General features: G+C 36.4%; 1 protein-coding gene across 7 annotated transcripts in view; it reads right to left on the bottom strand.

Annotated features, from left to right (window-relative positions):
- Nucleotides 1-25,289, bottom strand: part of auts2a (activator of transcription and developmental regulator AUTS2 a) — a 466,844-nt gene that overhangs the window by 304,737 nt on the left and 136,818 nt on the right. For 6 of the 7 annotated variants that reach the window (XM_051120205.1, XM_051120207.1, XM_051120209.1 and 3 more), the window contains one exon: nucleotides 22,969-23,190. In XM_051120205.1, coding sequence (XP_050976162.1) covers nucleotides 22,969-23,190 — 222 coding nt within the window. The remainder of the gene's footprint in view (nucleotides 1-22,968; nucleotides 23,191-25,289) is intronic. The other variant, XM_051120211.1, reaches the window with a different exon arrangement.

Here is a 25,289-nt window from a genome sequence, read left to right as displayed (position 1 = left end):
AAAGATTTCTATTTTGAATAAAGGCTGTTCTTTTTAACTTTTCATTCATCAAAGAATCCTGAAAAAAGTTTCACAGTTTCCAAAAAAAAAATTAACCAGCACAACTGTTTCCAACACTGATAATAAAAAACAATAAATCAGCACATAATAATGATTTCTGAAGGATCATGTGACACTGTAGACTTGAGTACTGATGCTGAAAATTCAGCTTTGCATCACAGGAATAAATGAGTATATTAAAAGTATATTAAAATAGAAAACAATTATTTTAAATTGGAATAATATTTCACAATATGGCTGTTTTTCTGCATTTTTGAGCAAATAAATGCAACCTTGATGAGCCTAAGAGACTAATTAAAAAGTCCCTTCAAAAGTCTGGGATCAGTAAGAGTTTTTTTTTATTATTAGTTTCTTATTCTCATCACGGCTGCATTTATTTGATCAAAAATATAGAATAAAAAATAATATTGTAAAATATTATTACAATATAAAATAACAGTTTTCTGTTTTTTAAGGTTCAAACACTCGCTGATGCTTTAGAAGGAAACCCAATGCATTAAGAGCATTTTCCAACATTGATAATAAAAGTAACAAATCAGCATATTATAATGATTTCTGAAAGATCATGTGACACTGTAGACTGGAATACTGATGCTGAAAATTCAGCTTTGCATCACAGGAATACATTATTTTTTTAAAAGCATATTAAAATAGAAAACCATTATTTTAAATTGGAATAATATTTGGCAATATTGCTGTTGACCAAATAAATGCAACCTTGATAAGCCTAAGAGACATTAAAAAAAAACAAAAAAAAAAACACTTACTTACTCTACTCTCAGGAAAAATGCTTTGGTGGACACACAGCCTCAGGGTAAGTATGTGCAATAATAGCAGGCAACACTAAAAACTAATAAAAAAAATCAATCAAGCAATCAATACCACTGCTAAATAACGTCTCGCACCAAATATTTCTTCCTTAAACACAAATTCATTTTGCAGGAAGCAAAATCACCGGCTGCCGCATTAAAAACCCCATCCTTCTGAGAGACAGAGTGCATGTCATTACAAGAGACCTTAGCAATTGCAATCACTGCAAAACAGCCTGAGCAGGGCCGGCCTCTATCACAGAGCGATCGATGCGGACCTGTGAACTACATGTGCTGCATCGACAGGGTGAATGCATCAGGGAGAGCAAAAGGAAGATGGAGGAAGGGGGGGAGAAGCGGGGAATGACGCCGCAGGCTGTGTGGGGGAGAGAGGTGCTGAAAAGGTTGAGAGATGAGGAGAAAGAAAGGTGCTGCAAAGCTCTTGTGTCTATATAATACTTGCCCGATTGCTCCAATATAAACACAATCACTAAACCGCATACACACACACTATACTCCATGCTGTCAGGCTGCCTGTCTTTTTGAGGCACTTCTGACATGTGCAATGTTTAGCTGCAGGGAAGAGTCTGTCTCTCGGGGAAGAATAAGACAAGGATATATATACTGCTTTCCACACTCAGCCGAGCATTGTGTATATGACAGACACCAACCAATTTGTAGTGCTTACTAAAACCAGTTTTTAAAAACTTCGTAAACTATATGGAACACCAGCAGTGATAGCTGTCTGTAGTTGAGAGCTGACTAATTGAAAGAGTTTATTTAAAGAAGGCAATCACTGCAGAGAGGCAAGCTGCACCTTGCCTTCAAAGACAATGACAAACAGAGAGGGAGAGAAGGTAGAATGAATAAAATGAAGGAAAATAAGAATAGAGTGAGAGAAAGAAAAAAAGAGAATGTACAAGGGAGCAAGTAAGACGTGAAAAGAACTGAACGATGATGGGCAATGGAATCATGGAAGGAACAAACAAAACGAAATGACTACTACTGAAGACGTTCTTCACTCAGGACACCAGAGGGTGCCAAAGCATCATCTTTGTGTTTTATCACACACATCTGTCAGCTCAATAAACCTGCTACTCTAATTCAGTTCAGCAGGAGGTCAAAGTGGAAGTGCTAAACATCTGTTTGGAGATGTTTCTGTCATTTCTGTCAACAGAGCACTCAAGATAATAAAGATTTTTACACCTCTGTGTCTGGCCCTCCAGTTTAGCTTGCGTGTGTCTGTCATTGTGTTTATGGACACATTTTTTTTTTTGATACCACCTGCTGTGTGTTCTTTGTATTCTCAATTTAAGAGCAATTTCGGCAGTAAAGCAGAACAATCCATACAGATCCTAGAAACAGTTGAGAGTATCGTAAACACATTTATGAGAGTCACTGACCAGCAGGAAAAAAATAAATAAAAGGAAATAAATCAGAATCGATTGTGAGTGGCCAAAAGCTTTCAGACTGCCTCGGGGTGGCTATAGGCAGCAAGTGTACAGAGAGAGATTAACACATGCTCTTCTCAAACCATCTTCTTCAACACAAGATACAGCCTCTGGACTCTTATAATACATATTTACAATTTATTTGCATATTCATTATGACTTTCTATAGTGTATTGTGTAATTATATGCAGTTAATGGATAAGTTCACTCCAGAATTAAAAATTTCTGATAATTTATTAACCCCTATGGTATCTTAGGATGTTCTTGTCTTTCTTTCATCAGCTGAAAATAAATGAAAGAAGTCCACTTCCAGAACAAAAATTTACAGACAATGTACTAACCCCCTTGTCATCCAAGATGTTCATGCCTTTCTTTCTTCAGCCGTAAAGAAATTATGTTTTTTGAAAACAGTTCAGCATTTTTCTTCATATAACGGACTGATATGGTGCCCCTAAGTTTGAACTTCCAAATGCAGTTTAAATGCGGCTTCAAACAATCCCAAATGCGGCTGCAAATGATCCCAGCCAAGGAAGAAGGGTCTTATCTAGCTAAACTATCAGTTATTTTCATAAAATTAATACAATTTATATACTTTTTAATGTCAAATGCTCGTCTTGCCTTACTTTGCCTGAACTCTGTTTTTTCCGGTTCATGACAGTTAGGGTATGTCAAAAAACTCCCATCTCATGTTCTCCCTCAACTTTAAAATCATCCTACATCACTGTTTTACCTTTTTTGTTAAAGGGTGTTTGATCATCTTTGCGTGTTCACTTTGCAAAGGCTGTGTCGGTACTTCTGCAGCAATGTAGGATGATTTTGAAATGATTTTTGAAGTTAAGGGAGAAAATATGATTGGAGTTTTTCAACATACCCTAACTGTCTTGAACCAGAATACAGAGTTCAGGCGGAGCAAGACAAGACGAGCATCTGAGATTAAAAAGTATTTAAATTGTATTTTTTTAAAATGAAAATAACCAAACGTTTCGCTAGATAAGACCCTTCTTCCTAAGCTGGGATTTTTTACAACCACATCTGGGATCATTTGAAGCTGCATTTAAACTGCCTTTTGGAAGTTTAAACTCAGGGCACCATAGAAGTCCACTATTTGGAGAAAAATGCTGAATTGTTTTCCTCAAAAAATCAATGTCTTTACGACTGAAGAAAGAAAGACATGAACATCTTGGATGACAAGGGGGTGAGTACATTATCTGTATATTATCTGACCTCTCCTTCCAGGTTTTGAGGAAAACGTTTCAGGATTTTTCTCCATATAATGAACTTCAATGGGGATCAGCAGGATAAAGGTCCAAATTGCAGTTCAAATGGCTCTTTATATACTTTTAACCACAAACGCTCGTCTTGCACTAGCTCAACTTAGTCATGTTGGAAAGATCATGATGATGTAGGCAGAAGTACTGACCCAGTGTTTACAAAACAAACTTGCATAGAAAGTCAAACACCCTTTACAAAACAAAGGTAAAACAATGATGTAGGACGATTTTGAAGTTGGATTAGAAAATGAGATGAAGTTTTTCCACCATACCCTACCATTTTGAACCGGAGTACACAGATGAAAAACCATGCACCTTTCCAACATGATTACTCATAGATGTGCATCGCAGAGCTAGTGCAAGATGAGCATTTATGGTTAAAACGTATATAAATTAGTATTTTTTTTTAGAAAATGACCAATCGTTTTGTTAGATAAGACCCTTGTTCCTCAGCTGCTATCGAGTAGAGCCTTTTGAAACTGCACTGAAACTGCAATTTGGACCTCCAACCCGCTGATCCCCATTGCAATCCACTATATGGAGAAAAATACTAGAATGTTTTCCTCAAAAACCTTAATTTATTTTTCGACTGAAGAAAGAAAGACATGGACATCTAAGATGACATGGGGCTGAGTAAATGATCAGGAAATTTTAATTCAGGACTGAACTAATCCTTTAAGGCTTAAATATATGAAGGTATTCAAATACATGTTGACAGGTAGGTAGGTAGGACAGCCTACTGTATCCCTCGGAGCAAGGGATAAGACTGGATGAACCTTCCACAAACAATTTAAATACATTTAGACCACTTAGTGATTGCTATCTAAAAAACAATGTGAAAAAAAATTTGTGAACCAGATCACTTACCCTGCCTTTAATGCTGTGCTAATGCTATATAATGAACATAAACCACAAAAGAATACAGGGCATGCATATACAAACGTGATTTTAAATAAAATACGCTATATGCTATCTACCTTATTTTTGCTGTAAGAGCGGATGAGGCCATTTGTAAATTTTATGGGTCTGGCTCCCAGTCTCATCTGCATCCAGCTATTTTTAGCTGTACAAAACAGCTCATCTTGCTGCTTGATTGCTGCTTGAGTGCAAATTGGTGTGTCTTACATTATTTTAATGTATTATCTTAATTATGAACAAAATGGTTTGTAGTGCAAACAGTTTTACCGTTTACTGCACATTGTTATTCCTCTCGTCATTTCCCTATAGCAGCTAATGAACGGAAGTCTCACCCAAAGTCTTATTTCCGCAGCGAAGAAAAAGGTGGATGTGCCACATAAAAACTGGAGAAAACATTTGGAGCTCCACATTAGCAAATAACAGCAAAATCAAAACCAAACACCTCCCACATGGCTATTTATGATTCTATTCATCTCATTTATGACATCTGTCTCTCTGTCACTTATGACAAACGGTTTAGTCACTTGACACAAATGCTAATGAAGCACTGCAGCGATGTGGGGGAGGGTCATGACACGCACAGGTCGGCATGAGCTCTCGAGGCTGTCAGTCTTTAGCAGCAGTCAGACCTAGCGTTTAGCTGCTCTGTTCACTGACACAGTTTTTTCTGGACATTCCTGGACATTTCAGTCCCCAAAAGAAGCAGTGATACTAAGAGAAGAGAACCTCAAAATATTTGTGTCTAAGAGCAGTATTTGTACTAGTAAATAATGTGAAACTGTAATAATGTCCAAGATACAAGTAAAACTTAGATAAAATAAAGCTACAAATATTCCTTATTGTTGCTTAATCCATTTTAAATCTAAAAATGTCTACAAATTGTAGCTCCCCATCTTCATAACTTCAAAGTGATTAGTCAGTTAATAAGCATTCAAAATGTGAAGTTCACCCAAAAATTAAAATTCTGTCATTAATTACTTACTCTCATGTTGTTCCAAACCTGTAAGACCTTCATTTATATGATATTTTTGATAAAATCCGAGAGCTTTCTGACCCTGCATAGACAGCAACACAACTGACACATTCAAGGCCCAGAAAGGTAGTAAGGACATAGTTAAGATAGTCCGTGACATCAGTGGTTCAACCGCCATGTTACAAAGCTCTGAGAATAAGAAATTTCTGTGTGCAAAGAAAACAAAAATAACTTTATTTAACAATTTTTCTCCTCCAAGTCATGTCCTCCGCCTTTATCGACGTATGCATTGTGGTAATCTCGATAATGGCGGAAGATGGTGACTTGGAGGAGATGCCACATGGACTGTTTCTGGGCCTGGGAACATTTCAGTTACGTCATTGTCAGTGGAGGGTCAGAGAGCTCTTGGATTTCTTCAAAAATATCTTAATTTGTGTTCCAAAGGTCTTACTAGTTTGGACTGACATGACGGTGGTGAAATGAATATGTGCGATATTGAGATTTTATCAATAACGATAATTAGACAATATTTTGCTGAGTGTTACTGTGCTGGTATCTTAAGGACTATCATGAACAGCTGACTCCAAATTTTTTTGGTATTCTTCATATTCTGTGTGGAACACTGATAGACATTAATCTTTTCCAATACGTTTAATTGATTTTTACTTTCTATGGGCATTTTAACCTTTAAAAAGCCATTTTTTCTAAAAGTGTGCATTATCTTTTGAGTCAGATTTTTACATTTGGGCTGTTACCAAGCAAATTAAATCAGTATCAACAAAGTTCATCTTTGCAATGCAGAGGAAATACAGAAGCTGCATCTGAAGTGGCATTTACATGTATTTACACACTGTTTAATATTTTAAACATAAAACGTTGAAGACTGATATTTGAAATTATTCAATTAATAAAAAGATACTTTAAATGTGGAATTAAAACCGCCAATAGGTGGCAGAAAGTCACAGTTAATAAGTGAGTAATAGCGATTGAACCGAATCAAACTTTTGAATCACTCAGGAACATGTTGCTCAGAGATGCAAAACAGTGCTGTGGCTGTGTTTGGAATGATTTTTGTTGGAGAAATAGAGCAAAAACGGGCAATATGGTGTCTAAAACGTAAGTATCTTAATTCTAGTCTCTTGAACTATTGCAAAAATCAATATCACATTTGCAACCATGGTAACTTTTGGAGAAGAAAACGGCACGCTTCGTGTGATCTTGATTAACAGTGGAATAAATCTATACATTTTCTGTTCCCATGTCTTGAATTTGTGATCATTCTTAATGTATTTTAATAGACTGAATCATGCAGTGAAAGAACGCATTGTTAATGCATACAGGCACTAGTCTACACTTCACGTAATGCGTGCACTGCAATCGGTAGGTGTTTTGAATGGTTTTTGCAAAATACTTGATAATGTCAAATTGAACATGTACAATATTATAGCAGACAATATATATCGTACACCTCTACATGAGGATGAGTAATCAACGACAATTGACATTTTTGAGTGAACTATCCTTTTAACATATTGTAATATAGCAACAACAACAGCAATAATTAAAATTATTATTATTGTTGTTGTTGCAGCTGCCCACTGGGCTGCACTAAGCAACTTCATTTTTAAGGGGAGACCAGATTTACAACCTGTCCCAGATGAACAAAAGACAGACAGGCAGACAGACAGAGAGATGACTGCTGCTCAGTGATGGTCATGTGGTCATAATTTGATTATATTTATTAAATTCAATTCACTTTATGGCCAATTTGTTGAGTTATATCAGAACACACCCAGATCATTCATTCACTGTATCCCTCACACACAAACCTTTACACAGATTATATTTCCACCTCCACAATGCCAACACAGTGTCTTTAGTACCTCCAAATTCAGCTGCACCTGCTGTATGTAGGCCATGGTGAAAGCTTGCTTGCTTATTCATCCAGAATAGACTCAGCTAAATCCGCTCTTCACCGCTGAGTGGAAACCAGTTTCTCTTGTCATAGTCCAGTTGTTCTTATCATACGTGAAGTCAGGATTTTGGTGTTGAGAGCTGTTCCTTGATCATCGCTAGTGGAGAATCTCTCCCGGGAGCTATTCAAAACGAGCACAGAAGGGCCTGAACCTCTGAACGGCTTCCCTGCAGGAGGCTCTGTATTTAATACAGGGTGGAATTTATGTTTCTCTGTGTGCTATGCGTACTGGACATGAAATATCGCCTCATCTGTTCTTACCATAAAAGCTTTGCGCACTACTCTCTCTCTACTACCTCCTCCTTCCTTTTTCATTCGGATTTTGCCCAGCATGCTTCTCCATCTCCTCTCTCTGCTCTCACTTTCCCATCGCCTCAAAGAACCCCTGCACCGTTACCTGATCAATAGTGGCTTTACAGGTTCACCTGGTGCCGAGAAACCTCCTGGTTCTTTCACAGGTAAAAGCCTAGAGGATCCGCCTGAGGGTGATGCAACATACTTCTTATGATTTCTAGTACTCCTTTAGCTTCAGAGATAAAGAGTAATACTCAGTCTTGAGTAAATTCAATAGTAGTTCCCACTGTCTACCGGTTTTTACGTTTGATGTTTTCATCAAGCAGGTTACATCATATCTTAACCAGACACAATGATTACAAAACAACAAACCATAATTTTTTCCATGTTTTTCAATGTTTTTTGGCCTAAACTACTCACTTGGTAGGTCCTGCCCATCATTAAATCTCACTGGTTCACAATATCTCCAAAATACTGTTTATTAATCTAAAATATATCTGTAATTGTTTATGGTTTCAACGTGGGGTTTCACAGTGATGCCATAGAAGAACAATTTTGGGTTCCCCAAAGAAATTTTTCTTAGTGTGAAGAACGTTTAAAATTTTAAAGAACCTCTTTTAAAGGAGAAGCCCACTTCCAAAACAAAAATTTACAGATAACGTACTCACCCCCTTGTCACCTAAGATGTTCATGTCTGTCTTTCTTCAGTCGTGAAGAAACTATGTTTTTTGAGGAAAACATTTCAGGATTTTTCTCCATATAATGGACTGATATGGTGCCCTGAGTTTGAGCTTCCAAAATGCCGTTTAAATGCGGCTTCAAACAATCCCAAATGCGGTTGTAAACGATCCCAGCCGAGGAAGAAGGGTCTTATCTTATGTAAAAAATACAACTTAAATACTTTTAAATCTCAAACGCTCGTCTTGTCTTGCTCTGCCTGAACTCTGTGTATTCTGGCTCAAGACAGTTAGGGTATGCAGAAAAACTCCAATCGCATTTTCTCCCTCAACTTCAAAATCATGTCAAAATCATCCTACATCGTTGCTGAAGTAGCAACCCAGTCTTTGCAAAGTGAACATGCAAAGAAGATCAAACACCCTTAACAAAAAAGGTAAAACAGCGATATATGATGATTTTGAAGTTGAGGGAGAACATGAGCTGGGAGTTTTTCGACATACCCTAACTGTCATGAACCGGAATAAAACAAAGTTCAGGCGGTGTAAGACAAGGTGAGCATTTGACATTAAAAAGTATATAAATTGTATTATTTTTTATGAAAATAACCAATCGTTTAGTTAAATAAGACCCTTCTTCCATGGCTGGGATCGTTTACAACCACATTTGGGATCGTTTGAAGCCGCATTTAAACTGCATTTTGGAAGTTCAAATTCAGGGCACCATAGAATGTCCACTATATGGAGAAAAAAGCTGAAATGACTTCTTTAACTATTAAGAATCTTTTGTGGAATGGAATGTTTCCATGGATGTTACAAGTTCTTCATCCATCAATGTTAATAAAGAACCTTTATTTTTAAAAGTGTGGTTAGGATATGGTGTAACAGTCAAGTCCTAGCTTGCTTATTCAGGTTATGATAACACATGATAGGTTAGTCCTTATTAAAGATACCCACAGGATTAAAGGAATCACATTACAAATATTGTGAGAGATTCCTCCACTCTGAAATCTAGAGATAATGTACTCCATAAAATCGCTCTGCAGGCAGAAAATATTATCAAAAGCACTCTGTGGTGTTTGATGGCTACTGAGAGAGAGAAATGATTCACTGTGTCGTCTTCTATTATAAACTCCTCTAATATGAACACCGAGACACAAATAATGAGATCCGCGTTTGTGTCGCTCAGCAGCCAGACTTTTGTCCAACAACACGTTATGTCCAACAACATGATCAATCTCATGGCTGACGCCATCCAACTGCATCTAAGCAACTAGGGAGCGTTAGAGACAAACCCAGAGTGAATCTAGAAAGGCTATGTTGCGACATACTGAAGCAAATGACTTCACTAATTTGAAACAAACAAATCAATCTCTCTACAATAATCAGGACTATTGTGATATGGACCCTTGTGTATAGCAAATCATGATAACCAGCTACTAATATGAAAGGAAGGAATTGTATTACAAGCAATTAGCTATGAGCTACTAGAGTATAAACAAATTGCTTAAATTTGATCACATTCTCCTCCTATTGTTCCAGTCAATGTTATGCTTCAAGTATGAATATAGAGGTTATATCCAGGAATTGCAGCCAAATCAGTTTAATCTGGAAACTATACTCCGTAGAGGAGAGGGGAAAATTATGTTATCAGGGAGAATGAGTTTTGACTGAATATGACAGGTGGAACAGTCTTTAAAAATTATTATCAATTTTCTTGACTGCAGTTATAATAACAGTAAAGGAAACTGTGACATGGTCTATTGCTTTCCAAAAAAAAAAACTCTGCAAAGTTTAAAAAGCTATGAAATACACTGTCAGGTTTGATGATATGATAATTTACATTTTAGGTCAACTATTCCCGTAGACAGTGTTGATGTGGGTTTCGAGGAAGAGTGTTGAGCAATCCCTGGGTATCCATAAGAAGTCCACACAAATATATACAAATGTGACGTTGGCATCTAAAACACTGGCCTTCAATTCCAGTCCAGATGTATAACCATTGATCCATGGAGAGCTAAATTCCATCTCTATTAGCAGATCAAGAACCCCTCTCTGGAAACCTTGGCGAGACCAGTGGAAAAATAAACACAAGTTCCACAAGCTACCAGCTTCTCCATAGACTCATATCTCCACTGAAGTATCTAGGAATGCAAGCAGTAAAAAAGTCTTATGCGTATATATAAGGGAATGCTGGGAAGATTTTGGTCAGCAACCAATTCAAAAATATGGGAAGAACGAGAGAATTGAGAAGAAGAAAGATTTTGAGATGTCTATAGACTTTAACATTCTACAATTGGCATCTAAATCCATTATTACGTATCTTCAAGCTGTTTGTTGGAACATGGTAGATGCTTAGTTCCTGGTCAAAGATGGCCTACCTAATGGTCTACCAAGTCATACATGGCTGATCGAATATCTAGATCAGCTTGGACTTGCTAAAATGAGCTACTGAGGATTTAATGGCAGGTCACAAACTAAGAGTAAATACTGTATTTAACTCCTGTGCAATTATTACGTGTAAACATCACATAACTCTTTTAAATAAAAAACACATTGAAGAAAATTAACTATAAGGATTTTAACATTGGACTAAACCCCAGGATATCATAATTCTGAACCTCTTTTAACCCTGTTTATTGAAAAGATTCATACTTGTAATTTGGAAAATTAGAACGGCTTTTGTATTGTAGTAAATTATACTGAATTGTAGTACCAAACCATTAATCCTGGATAATTTATGAGCAGTTTGAAACTTCAAGCAAGATAACCTAGGATTCTGTTTACCCGTAGCTTACAATGACCCAGTTGTTACCTATTTAAAATCGAATGGTGTGTGTACACCAAAAGCGAATTTAATTATTTGTGCAAGTAGACTGCAAACAAAGTCAACGCAAAGACGAAAATGGCCTTTTAGTGTACACACACCATTAGAGATGTTCAATCTTAGAGCTGAATACTGTTGTACTATGACAGGCTAAAAGTTAAAAAATTGCACTGTATTTGTGTATCAAAATGCATACAAAACATATACAAGCAAAGCATTTTTGTTAAGACAGTTCTGACTCCATACTTGTTCAGATCTGCCTTTCCGGTGTCTTTGGGACTTCCACAACAGGTAGAGAGCAGCAACAGTAGTTCTCCCCAACATGGCTGATGACGGAAAAAATGTCAGAAAGAAATGTAGTTGTTGATATGCATGAAGACACTTCTCATCGTGCAATGTTTTAGCATGAGTGATGCAAAAAACATCCTGCAAGTAATCTAAAGTATGCAATGCCATGTGAATATTCACTTCGCTTTTGGTGCACACACACCATAAGAGATATTTAGTCTTGGAATTAAACAGAGTTATACCATGACAGACTGGAATTTTTAAAAATTGCACTGTATATGTGTATCAAAACGCATACAAAACATAGACAAGCAATGCATTTTTGTTAAAACAGTTCTGACTCCATACTTATTCAGATCTGGTTTCCAGGATATTTAGGACTTCCACAACAGGTACAGAAGAGCAACAGTAGTTATCTCCATGATGGAAAAAAAGGTTGATGTGCATGAAGACACTCCTCATCATGCAATGTTTTAGCACGAGTGATGCGAAAAACATCCCGCAAGTAATCTAAAATGAGTAACACAACGCGAATATCTGCTCCGTTTTCGGTGTGCTTACAACATCAGAGATGTCTAGTCTTAGAGCTGAAAAAAGTTGTACTAAGACAGACTGGTAGTTTCAAAATTGCACTATTTTTGTATCAACATGTATACAAAACAGACAACCAGTACATTTTTGTTGAGACCGTTCTGACTCCATACATGTTCAGATCTGGCTTTCCGGTGTATTTGGGACTTCCACACAATGGGTACAGAGCAGCAAAAGTAGTCTGTACATCTCCAACATGGCTGATGATGGGAAAAATGTCAGAAAGAAATGTTGCTGTTGATGTGCGTGAAGACACTTCTCATTGCGCAATGTTTTAGCATGAGTGACACGAAAAACATCCCGCGAGTAATGTAGAGTGAGTGACGCGATGTCATTATTCGCTTCGCTTTTGGTGTGCACACACCATTAGAGATGTTCAGTCTTAGAGCTGAACAGAGTTGTACTAAGTTTAAAAATTGCACTATATATTTGTATCAAAATGTACACAAAACATATCCAATCAATACATTTTTGTTGAGACAGTTCTGACTCCATACTACTTCAGATCTGGCATAGAATTTCTGTCGACGGTCTCAGTTTAGTAGCTCATTAAGTCAAGTGGAGGAAGTAAACTCAGAGTTATACTAATAACAACCACAGGAAATTTACATTTGCTAAAACTCTCTATAAATGTTCAGCATCCTGCAACTAAGCAAGATGGTGATTAACGATCTTACATTGTCCTTCAACACGAGAGTGTTTGTGCATCTGTGTGCAACATCCTGAAGGGCCATTAGTTTTTGAAGTCAGCTAAGTGGGTTGGCTTGACTGACATCCAGTTTTACCAATACTGCTCTTTAAGTGCTGTAGTGAGGTGCAATTAATACTAGCTACACGAGCAGTCTGACTGACAGCAATTGTCCGAGGTATTACAACCCAAACAGGTAAACTGCTCTCGCTTAATTTCAGCAGATGGACTGCCCACCCTCAACTTGACGGACGGGCGGCAGCCGGGGTGTCTATTATCCTGTCTTTAGCCCAGTCACCACCGCAACAATGCTTAACAAGCTTGTCTGCGAGGTTAACGCTTCACCCAATCCTGTCAAGCCGAGACGTTGTAATACATGGCGAGTGGAAAAAGAGCTAATTCCATCCCTTCCAAACAGGGAGAGAGAGAGAGAAAGATGAGCAAGGGGGAGAAAATTAGAACCGCACTGTGATAGGGGGACATCATGGCCTAGTCTTGTCAAACAGCATTAAGACTCAGAGGAAAAGGAAGCGCTGGGGGCTGACAGGAAGTAGCATTACCATTACATTAGCACCATTATTACTGGCTGTGCGTTTGAGTAACTGTCACACAAAGACAACATTAGGGCAAATTTCTTTGCCAGAAATAAAGAAAACAAAGACAGCGGTTTAAGTGACTCATAAAAGGCGTCGTTTAAATTCAAATGGGCTCGGTACAAAATATTTGGATGCCAGGTGACACTGAAGACTGCTAAAAATTCAGCTTTGCCATCACAGAATATATATAAATGCACTCTTTCCCAGAGCCCAGTGTGAAAATCAGTGCCTTACAATACCACTGCTTTAGTGCATTCAGTTTTGGAGTAGAGTCAAGACTGAAGCTAGCATTTATCAGGTGTGTGTTTGTGTGAGTCACACTGCGAGCGTTTGCTCCTGGGTGTCTGTGTGTTCTTTGATGGAGGCGTAAGTGAAGCCACTGCAAACCTTGTAAACTTGAGAGCACAAGAAAGAGCAGAAGAGAGAGAGTTTCCATGTGTGCCTTAAAGAGATGCTTGTGGGTTAGAGTGGCTCTATAACTGACATGAACAACCAGGCATATAAACACAGTCCAAAATTAACACCCACCAAGTAAAAACTGGCTTCGCCGAATAAATAAAATCAATCACTGCCAGCTGGCTGGTCACTTTGTGAGGAACCACAACATAATAAATACTTGGTTTTATTTAACAGCAATAACGAAAATCTGTCTCTCCCTGATGCAACTGGTGTAAAGCGTCCACACAAACTGTATGTGGAATGTGTATAACATAACATATCAAAGATTCAATACTGGTGTGTCAAAATTTAATCTTGGACCAAGTACAGCCTTCTGCAGATGTTGATGCTGAGCAAGCCACTGACCACTCAAACAAACGCCTCGAGGGCCGTGTGTAAATAAGAGGACATACTGATCAGGACAATACCGGCCCTGTGTCCTCTTCGGCAGTGTCACACTGTGTACACTTCTCACACAAACAACTGAACACAGCTCCCAGTGGCAAGGCCAGAGAATGTGTGTTTGTGTCTGGCCAGATGGGCCTCTCAGCATGCCACTGCTGTCACATACACACACACACATATTCTGACACAAAAACAACACTTCACATTCGCACACAAATACTGACTCATGAACACAGTCTTGCACACACACACACAACCTCCCAGGCAGATGACAACCATGCTAACCTCGTCTGAGCATGGCCCTGTGATTAGCGCATGAACTCAGACACCCACATAAGTTCTCCATGGTAGGGCGAAATGGCTACTTTTTTTTTTTTTTGAGCTTTGAGCTTTTGTCAATATCAATATAAATGTCAAACAGCCATTTATAATGTAAACGTATGATGCAGGGTTGGAAATTAATGAGGGCTTGTGGCAAAAATGCCACCAAAATGAACAAAAATATCCCATAAATTCAAAACAAATAGGCAAAAAAGGCTGCACAATTAATGTATTATGGCTGTCACGCTTAAAATAAAATATGAAAATTAACGAAAAGTGTCAATTCACAGAATTATATTTAGATTTGCTCACATTTCATCAATTTCTTTTAACCGCTAATTTGTGCAGCGCTGAGCCTTATAACCAATCAAATGCATTTCTGTTGAACTTAGGAATGCACTGGCCAATCAGAGGTGCTTAGATTAGTCAGCACTAAAACGCCAGAGCTGTGTTGAGTGCTTACAGTCACACATTTTCTCCTCATAAATACCACAATGCAGGTACAATGTAAATAAAAGATTAATTTAGTAGTTTCAGTGATTATAACGGGTGTTTTTGCATAACTTGCGCTAGACTAGACTAACGTCATGGACTGGCATGTTTGTCCGTAAAGCCAGAATGTGACATGCCCAAAACACAGACACGAAACAAGAACACTTTATATTGTTTTTTATATTGATATTAAAATACTGATTAAAGTAATTGGGTAAATTTAAGTATTTGAGATTAAAGACATAGTATGGTGATCTGGAATCAACTCCAGGGGGCAAATATGGAAAAGTTCCGACCCTGGAATGATGATGTAATTATTTAAAAAAAAAATAATAATAAATAAAGTATTATTTAGATTTTTTAAATTGGTGTACTGTTTTTCACCCAATTAACACAAGGGAAAATAATATTTAATCAATAATCTTTAAATATAATTTTTTACATGCATCAATATAACAAAACACAATAATAGACAGCAGTATTTACCTACAAACACTACTGTTCAAAAGTTTTGAAAGAAATCTCTTATGTCTTACCAATTTATTTCTTATCAAAACTACAGTAAAAACAGAAATACTGAGAAATATTATTAAAATAACTGTTTTCAATATATACTTTATTCATGTGATGACCTTTAAGAAAACATTCTAATATGCTGATTTGGTACTCAAGAAATATTTTTTACTAGTATAAATGTTAAAAATGCTGTGCTATATTTTTGTGGAAAATGCAACAGTTTTTCCAGGATTGTAACATTATAAATGCCTTTACTGTCACTTTTGATCAATTTAATGCATCCTTGCTGAATAACAGTAATAATTTATTTTTCCCAAACTTTTGAACAGTAGCATATGTGACCTTAGACCACAAAACCAATTCAGTCCATTTTTTGAACATTTAAACATTATCTGAAAGCTGAATAAATACGCTTTCCATTTGGTTGATTTAAAAATCTGGAATCGAAGGGTGCAAACAAATCTAAATTTTGAGAAAATCGCCTTTAAAGTTGTCCAAATGAAGTTCTTAGCAATGCATATTACTAAACAAAAATTAAGTTGTGATATATTTACGTTAGGAAATTGACAAAATATCTTCATGGAACACGATCTTTACTTAATATCCCAATGATTTTTGGCATAAAAGAACAATTGATAATTTTGACCCATACCATGTATTGTTAAAAATATACCTGTGCTATTTAAGACTGGTTTTGTGGTCCAGGGTCACATATTTTTATTTAAAGCTGCAGTCCCTAACTTTTTGTGCCCTAGTGATTAATAAACAGAACTGTATGCGTCTTGTGGGAAAAACATTGCAGCCGGAGCTACTTCTCTCTGTTTATGTCTATGACGAACCACGTAGCCAAAAACACGGTTTGGAAAATGTATTCATGATGTACTTGCTTATTATATAAATTTAGTAAATTTTGAACACAAAATAAGTTACAGACTGCAGCTTTAAAAAAAATAATTAATGAATTAAACATTAAAAAGGACAGAGAACACATCACAGATTTTTTAAATGAGTCACTGAATCACAAAGTTTCAAACTGATTAATTGAAAGTCTGAAGTAATACCAAAGACTACTGAATGCGAAAAAAGTCTGTTCATATTGCTATTGAAGTTTAAATCAGAGACACTATTAAAATAGAGACGGACTGGCACAACAAATCCAATGACACACTCTTTAAGAAAGTGCTGCCAAATACTTTATAGTCAAATAAAAAGTACATTAAAATTCACATTCAGTACCACCCAGCTTTTTCTATCATGCTTTCTATGTGGGTGCACCAGCCACTATTATTTCCCGTTCTCTATCTACTTCTCATATCAATATGCAAAACCAGATATTCCCTGAATTTATAAGAAAAGTAAATATCAGCACTAACATACCTTGCTTATCAAATTAAAGACAGCCGCTTTAAAACCACAAAACTCTGATATGAGCCGTACACAGCTGTCACAACCGTGCTGACAGCTCTCCTAATGAATATTTCTAAACATGTCACATTCCTGCAGCCTCTAATTACCACTGGGTTATGAGAGACGCTCGTTCATATATCTCTGTCATACATGCCTATAAGAAGTGGATGTGGAGTGTACCGCTGAGTGTTTCCTTTTCCCTGACTGCAGGGTGTTATCAGGAGAAGGTAATATGTCAGGCGTTGAATCTGCGGCTGTGTTTTCTGTTTATAAACAGCTATTTAAATAGCACATGTATCTACACTCCTACCTCAACATGTCTGTCTTTTAATTTTCTAAACTTTAAACTATAAAATTACATAAATACACTAGGTTAAAATGCATTAATATGTGTGTGTGTGTGTGTGTGTGTATATGTAAAATACACTTTATATGAACACTATAAATATATAGCCTACAAGTCAACTTTAACTTCAGTATATTAAGGAAATTATATAAACAGTAATGCTTTCCTTAGTCCAGTCCAGTATGTTTCCCTGCCTACGCCCCAAGACACTGGGACAGACTCCAGCATCCCACAACCCTACAGTACATAGGACAAGCGGTTTGGAAAATGAACGGATGGATAATCATGTTTTCCTGGCCGTATGTGATATGAGTGCTCCTCTGGATCCTCTGAGCCTTCCCCAGCGTCGCCCGCCAGATCCCCCGTTTTTCTAAATCAGTGCTTTTCACGCAGGCACTGTAGTGGACAGCTGTTCAGGGCTCTGGAGAGGGCAGCCAGGGGTTCTGAAGCCAAGACTGTGAACAATATTTTGTGTGACAGCGATATAAAGGTGAGTCAGAGCTGTCAACTGAGTCAACTCAGCAGGAAACATTGAGACCCATCTGCTGGAACTTCAAACCCACGTACAGGCACACACACACAACTGTGAACAGACGCTCTCATTCACACAATCGCGCACACACAGGCAGAAAATGCAAGATGGGCTCCTTTGGCCTAGGGAAAAATAAAACCCTAAGGGAAATCAGATTTTAAACTAGAAATTATAATAGAGTAAACACATAGTTCTGAATTCTATTGTATTTTTAATTAAGTAAATGCAACTTCGGGAAAAAAAACATAAGAGTAAGGCCATTTCTGCCAGTGATTAAAACATATAGAAAAAAATAAAATAAAATAATTGCACCCTTTTATCTCACAATTCTGATTTTTTTTTTTTTTAAGAATTACAGGACATTATAATGCAAGTTATACAGCTAGAAATGTGAGATATAAACTAGCAATTCTGAGAAAATACAATTGTTTTTTGTTTTTTTTTCCTCAGACTTGGACTTTATAACTCGCAATTGTGAGTTTATATCTCAATTCTGAGAAAGTCTGAACTGTGAGAAAAAAAAAAAGCCAGAATTGCGTGATACAATTCACAATTCCGAGAAAAAAGCAGAATTTAGTTAATATCCTGCAATTCTGACTTTATATGACAATTTTTTTTCCTCAGAATTGTGAAATATAAATTAGCAATTGCGAGTTATAAAGTAAGAATTGCAAGATATAAAGTAAAAATTGCAGGATATAAACTTGGAATTCCAAAATATACACCCAGATTTGGAATTGCAATTCTGAAAAAATAGTCTCAATTGCGAGATACAGTCATGGCCAAAAATATCAGCACCCTTGCAAATCCGTCAGAAAATGCAACCCTTCTTTCAGAAAATCGCTGCAGTTGCAAATGTTTTGGTACTCACGTTTTTTTTTTTTTAATTTGTTTGCATTGGAACAACACAAAAAACAGAGAAGAAAAGTCAAATCTGATACAATTCCACACAGAACCCAAAAAATGCACTGGACAAAATTATTGGCACCCTTAACATAATATTTGGTAGCACCCCCTTTGGAAAAAAATAACTGAAATCAATCGCTTCCTGCAACCATGAATGAGTTTCTTAGTTTCTTACACCTCCCTACTGGAATTTTGGACCACTCTTCTTATGCAAACTGCTCCAGGTCATTTAGATTTGAAGGATGCCTTCTCCCAACTGCTGTTTTGAGATCTCTCCACAGGTGTTCTATGGGATTCAGATCTGGACTCATTGCTGGCCATTTCACAACTCTCCAGCGCTTTGTTTGTAACCATTTGTGTTTCGGGTCATTGTCCTGCTGGAAGACCCATGACCTCTGGAGACCCAGCTTTCTGACACTGGCCACTACGCTGCACCCCAAAATTCTTTGGTAATCATCAGATTTCATGATACCGTTCACACAGTTCAGGCATCCAGTGCCAGAAGCAGCAAAACAACCCCAAAACATCTTTAAACCTCCACCATGTTTGACTGTAGGGACTGTGTTCTTTTTTTGAAGGTCTTATTTCTTTTTCTGTAAACAGTGCCATGATGTCCTTTACCAAAAAGCTCTACTTTTGTCTCATCTGTCCACAGTACATTCTCCCATAAGGATTGTGGTTTTGTCATACAAGTTTTGGCAAACTCCAGTCTTGCTTTTTTATGCAGTGGTGTCCTCCTGGGTCTGCTACCACAGCGTCCCTTTTCATCCAGATGGCGACTGATAGTGCGAGCTGACACTGTTGTACCCTGTGTCTGCAGATCAGCTTGAATTTGCTTGGAAGTTAATTGGGGTTCTTTATCCACCATTCGAACAATCCTTCGTTGTAATTTTTCATTAATTTTGCTCTTCCGTCCACATCCAGAGAGGTTAGCTACAGTGCCATGGGCTGTAAACCTCTTGATGATATTGCGCACAGTGGACACAGGAACATTAAGATCTCTGGAGATACACTTGTAGCCTTGAGATTGTCCATGTTTTTCCACATTTTTTTCTTTTAATCCACAAATAACTCTTTACACTTCTTTCTTTACTTCATGCTCAGTGTGACACACAACACTAAGGTTGAGTCAACTTTTCTCCATTTTACCTGGTTGCAAGTGTAATTACTATATTGCCCACACCTGTTACTTGCCACAGGTGTGTCTAAATACAAATTACAGTAGTATCACATGCTTGAAAAAGCAATTATTTCTTACAATTTTGACAAGGTGCCAATAATTTTGTCCAGTCCATTTTTGAGTTCTGTGTGAAATTTGATCAAGTTCGACTTTTCTTCTTTGTTTTTTTCTGTGTGCAAACAAAAACAATAAGCATGTAAATACAAAAACATTTGCAGTTAGAACAATTTTCTAAGAGAAGTGTTGCATTTTCTGACAGAACTGCAAGGGTGCCGATATTTTTGGCCATGACTGTATAAACTCACAGTAAAAAACAATTCTGAAATATAAAAAAAAAACAATCACAATTGCAAGATATAAACTCAATTCTGAGAAAAAAAGTCACAATTGCAAGATATAAACTCACAATTCTGAGAAAAAAAAGTCACAATTGCGAGATATAAACTCGCAATTCTAAAAAAAGTCACAATTGTGAGACATAAACTCAATTCTGGAAAAAAACGCCACAATTCAAGATAAAGAGAGGTAAAGAGATTTTTTCCTCTCAGAACTGGACTTCAGAGAAAAAAAGTCAGAACTGCAATTTCGTATCACATAATTTAGTGAAAAAAAAATTCACATTTGCGAGATGTAAACTTGCAGTTGTGAGAAAAAGTCAAAACTGTGAGATAAAAAGTCACAATTACCCTTTTTATTTTTTATTCAGTGGCTGAAATGGCCTTCCATAAGAGACTTATTTCAAAAACACTTTAATAAAAAAATTGACCTTGTGTACATACATAAGCAATGTTTAACACATGTCGTAGATGTCAAACTCACACCTGTGCAGCACAACATACACACACAGCTGGGCAGAAAACAAGGGCGAGGGAGAAAGAGAATGAAACAATGAAGAAAGGGAATTTAATTCCCCACCATCCAGCGTAACTCAAGTTTATGGCCATTGCCTTGGTGTTTGATAAAAGCTTAAAGTGTCCTAGCCATCACTTCCCTCAGACTGCTCCATGAGAGATGGATTTGTCTGCCTTTAATTCAGCCATGGGCAGAATACACATGATGAACGAGAGAGCTGTGCAATCTCTCTCTCTCTCTTTCTCTCTAACAAGGACAAATGGTACCTGTACCCTTCCTGTCTGCAGCTTCCATCTATGGGAAAAGTGTATGTGTATGCCATTCAGCATGTGTTTAAAGGAACTCTCATTCCCCAAAAAGAAATTCTGTCATTATTTACTTACCCTCATGTGGTTACAAATCTGAGAATTGTGAAAAATGAACAGAAAGGATGCAAATGCACCATAAAGGCAGGGCTCCACACTGTAAAAAAAACAATATGTTGAGTCAACTTAAAATAATTTGTTACCTGGCTGCCTTAAAAATTTTAAGTTCAGTCAACTCAAAAAAAAAGTTTAGTCAGCTTGAAATGTTAAGTTATACTAAGTGTCAACTTAGATGTTTGAGTTGATTCAACTTAAAATTTTAAAGTAGCTGGGTTACGTACCCAGCATTTAAGTTTAACCAAAAAAAAAAAAACGTATTAAGTCAACTCAAATATCACTTAGTACAACTTTAAATTTCAATTTGACTAAACTTATTTGAGTTGCCTGAACTTAAAATTTTAAAGCAGCAGGGTAACAAATTATTTTAAGATTGTTTACAACCGCATTTGGGATCGTTTTTATTTAAAGGAGAAGTCCACTTCCAAAACAAAGATTCACATATAATGAGATCGTTTACAGCCGCATTTGGGATCGTTTGAAGCCACATTTAAATGGCATTTTGGAAGTTCAAAATCGGGGCACCATACCAGTCCATTATATGAAATATTTTCCTCAAAAAACATAATTTCTTTACGACTGAAGAAACAAAGACATGAACATCTTGGGTGACAAGGGGGTGAATACATTATATGTGAATCTTTGTTTTGGAAGTGGACTTCTTCCTTTAATAGTATTTTTTACCTAACCTTAACATTTCATTCATACTTTATTACATTAATATATTTATAAGAAGAAAAAAAAGAAATTACGTGCTAATTTTTAGGTCATAACATGTAAATTTATATAGTCACCAGTGGCGATGTCAGCAAAAACATCACTTGCAAATTAATATTTTTGGTCGCAAATGCGACTATTTTAGATGCCGTCTGGTGCCCTGAATGTAGCATCCGATTGCTTTTTCTCTGTAGCAGCAATTCCTCTGTGTACACGTTATAAATACTCATTAGTAAAAACAAGAGGATGTCACAAACACACACAAACACAAAGAGCAAGAGTGCAACACCTCGCAGCAACAATAACAAGAGTGACTAATTTAATTAGCGCCATAAAACAAGTCCAAAAAAAGCCGGCGCCCGTCCTCTTCTCGTTCATCCTTAATGACAGAATTAATCAGCAGCGTCTTTACACATCTAATCTTAGAGGACACAATCTCTATTATTCTCTCTCTCCCCACTTTGGCACTTTTTGTAAATCAGCCCACACTTTTGTCATTGTGTAACGTCTGAAAGACCCAACAAACCACCAGCCTGCCTGTGAAACCTGGTGTCATATTAATTAGCTCCTCTGATTAGATCAGTAATAAGTCTTAGGCTGCTAGAGAGACGGCTAATGATCATCCGCAATTACTCGATTCAAATGAGCTCCGCCTTAATGGAGTCAGATTGTCGCACCTCTTCTGTTGTTCAGTCATTGTTAGCGAAGACGGATTGACATTAGACGCGGCTTTGAGAAATTAACATGACTGTAGGTTTACATCATCTCAGTACACAATCTAATCATGATTTAATTTTGTAAAGAAATTCATAAAAACACAAACAAAGAAGCGTCTCAATGAAGTTAATTGTAATTAGATGCAAATGGAAAACATAAGAGCTTTGTTTAAGCACTAAAAGCACTAACTGTCTTTGAACAGTTTTACTCAACCATGTGCTAAAGCTTAAGCACAGGATTGTGGAAAAACTTCAGGAAACAAATCGACCCAATGCTGTTTGAAAAGATGATGTTGGACTTACAGGTCGGGGTTTCTTCTGCAGGTATTTCTTCTTCTTGCTGTGTGTATGGGCCAGGCGAGGGTTGTTCTCCTGGTCAGAGTGGTGGTGCTGGTGGTTGTTGTGGTTGAGTCGGTCCTTGTGTAGGTCCAAGCTCAGCCCGTTCGGCACTCGGCCTGGCTTCTTTTTGCGCAGCGGTCCTGCCTGGTTCTGTCTCCGCTCATGGGGCTTCAGGGTCATGTCCTTCTGCCAGGAAAAAAACAGATGTGAGCATAAAATTTTTTAGATTAAACATTTTGACACATGCAATCAAACTTGAATCTTTTTCTTTATATAATAAACCTCATGGTGTGAAGTGAATTAGTATGTGTTACTTGACAGAAGAGAAATAAAAAAAATATTACATTTTATCAAAATGTAAGAACTTTGAAGCCTCTAAAATGCCTTTTCTGACTACTGATTTAACTAAGGCTCAGTGGGCGAAGACAAAAATTGTTATAATAATGTTTTATAATAATGTGCACTTCTCAAGATCCCCCAGTATATGCTGTAACGTGGAACATCATTGAATTTGCCAATTTTGGATAAATAAAGCAAAAGTAGGTAAGTACACTTCAATCAACATGCGATATGAACTAGTGTCTGTGAATATTAAGACACAACATTTATTTAAAAACCTATTTAAATACGTTTTTCCCCTTTTTTACATTTTTACATTTCTTTTGAGAAAAAAACTATCATCATATTATACACAAACAGGTCTTCACAGCAACTGTCAAAATAAAAGTTTGGTTTAACTTGAAGAAAATGTGACAGAAATATATTACTTAATGTAATGATAGGACTACAACTAATAATAAAATTATTATTAAAACATTATTTTTTTAAAGGAATATCTACCAGAAAAACATATTTATCAAACTATATTAACCAGAAAAAATGTAAATATGCAACAGTATTTCTGAAAAAAAGTCTGAAAAAATAGTAATAATAATAAATAATACATTTTAAAAAACATTTTTTTTTATTAAATCAGATCATTAGAGATGCTTTTGATTTATTCAAATTTAATTAAACCATTCAAATAGAATCCAGAAAATTAATGGAAAACACAGAATTTGGTAAAAATAAAACTGAATTTGGGGAGAAAAAAAATTCATAGGGCCCTGAAAATGTCATTTTTGTTAAAATAATATAAACTGCTGTTAAACTGCATGTTTCATAATCTCAAAAAAAAAAAAAAAACCTAGAAAAGAAAAAAAAGAAAGAAAAAAATGAAATTTGGGGGGGGGGGGATGGAATTTGGAAAAAATAAATAAATAAAGAGGATTTCAGATTTTTAAAGATTTTTTTAAATAATAATAACAATAATAATAATAATAATTATAATAATAATACTGTTATTCAGCAAGGACACATTTAATTGATCAAAAGTGATATTAAAATATTTATAATGTTACTAAAGATTTCAGTTTTATGGTATCACGTATCTAACTAAAATATTAAGCAACAACTATTTTGATAATAACATTGTAATAACATTGATATAACAATAATAATAATAATATGTAATAACAATAACAACACTGATAATAATAAGCAATGTTTGAGCAGCAAATCAGCATATTAGAATGACAACTGAAGGATCATGTGACACTGAAGACTGAAGTAATGATGCTAAAAATTTAGTCTTGTCAGCACAGGAATAAATTACATTTTAAAATATATTGAAATAAAAAAGTAGTTACTTTAAATTGTAATAATATTTCACAAAATTCAAACGCAGCCTTGTTGAGCAAAATAGACTTCTTTACAAACATATTACCGACCCAAACTTTTGAACAATAATGTATACTCATTTTCACTCTAAAATACTAATATTATGGAAATGAGGGTTATGTAAACGACATGCGGTTTCATGTCGTTAAGGACCATTAATAAACAGCATGAAGACCATTCCTGCTACAGACTGAAAGTGTTTTGTACTAAAACGCATTACACAACCTAAGCAGTGCACACTTCAGTAGGCGTATGCTTGTCTACCTCCAGCAAACAATGTTCTGCCAAACTGCTAAATAAAATCATCTTTACCCCACAGAAAAAACAAGCATTTTGATAAAAGGAGTCTCAAATACAGCAGAGGAAGCAGAGGAAGCAGAGGAGCAGCGCTGCGGTCTGACACAGAACTTTCTCATCCACAGAGGACTCGAGACAGGAAGATCAATATTCAATATGACAAAGCTCGTCTCTACAGGGGAGCTGTGTATCTTCACATATCTCTGCTTACAGAACCAATCAATTACATTATTATACTTCAGCTACAGAGAGACAGATACTTCCCGTGC

This window comes from Labeo rohita, chromosome 10 (genome assembly GCF_022985175.1).
Source record: "Labeo rohita strain BAU-BD-2019 chromosome 10, IGBB_LRoh.1.0, whole genome shotgun sequence".
Taxonomy (NCBI): domain Eukaryota; kingdom Metazoa; phylum Chordata; class Actinopteri; order Cypriniformes; family Cyprinidae; genus Labeo; species Labeo rohita.
The sequence above is the reverse complement of the archived record's forward strand: the minus strand, read 5'-3'. Positions and strand labels throughout refer to the sequence as shown.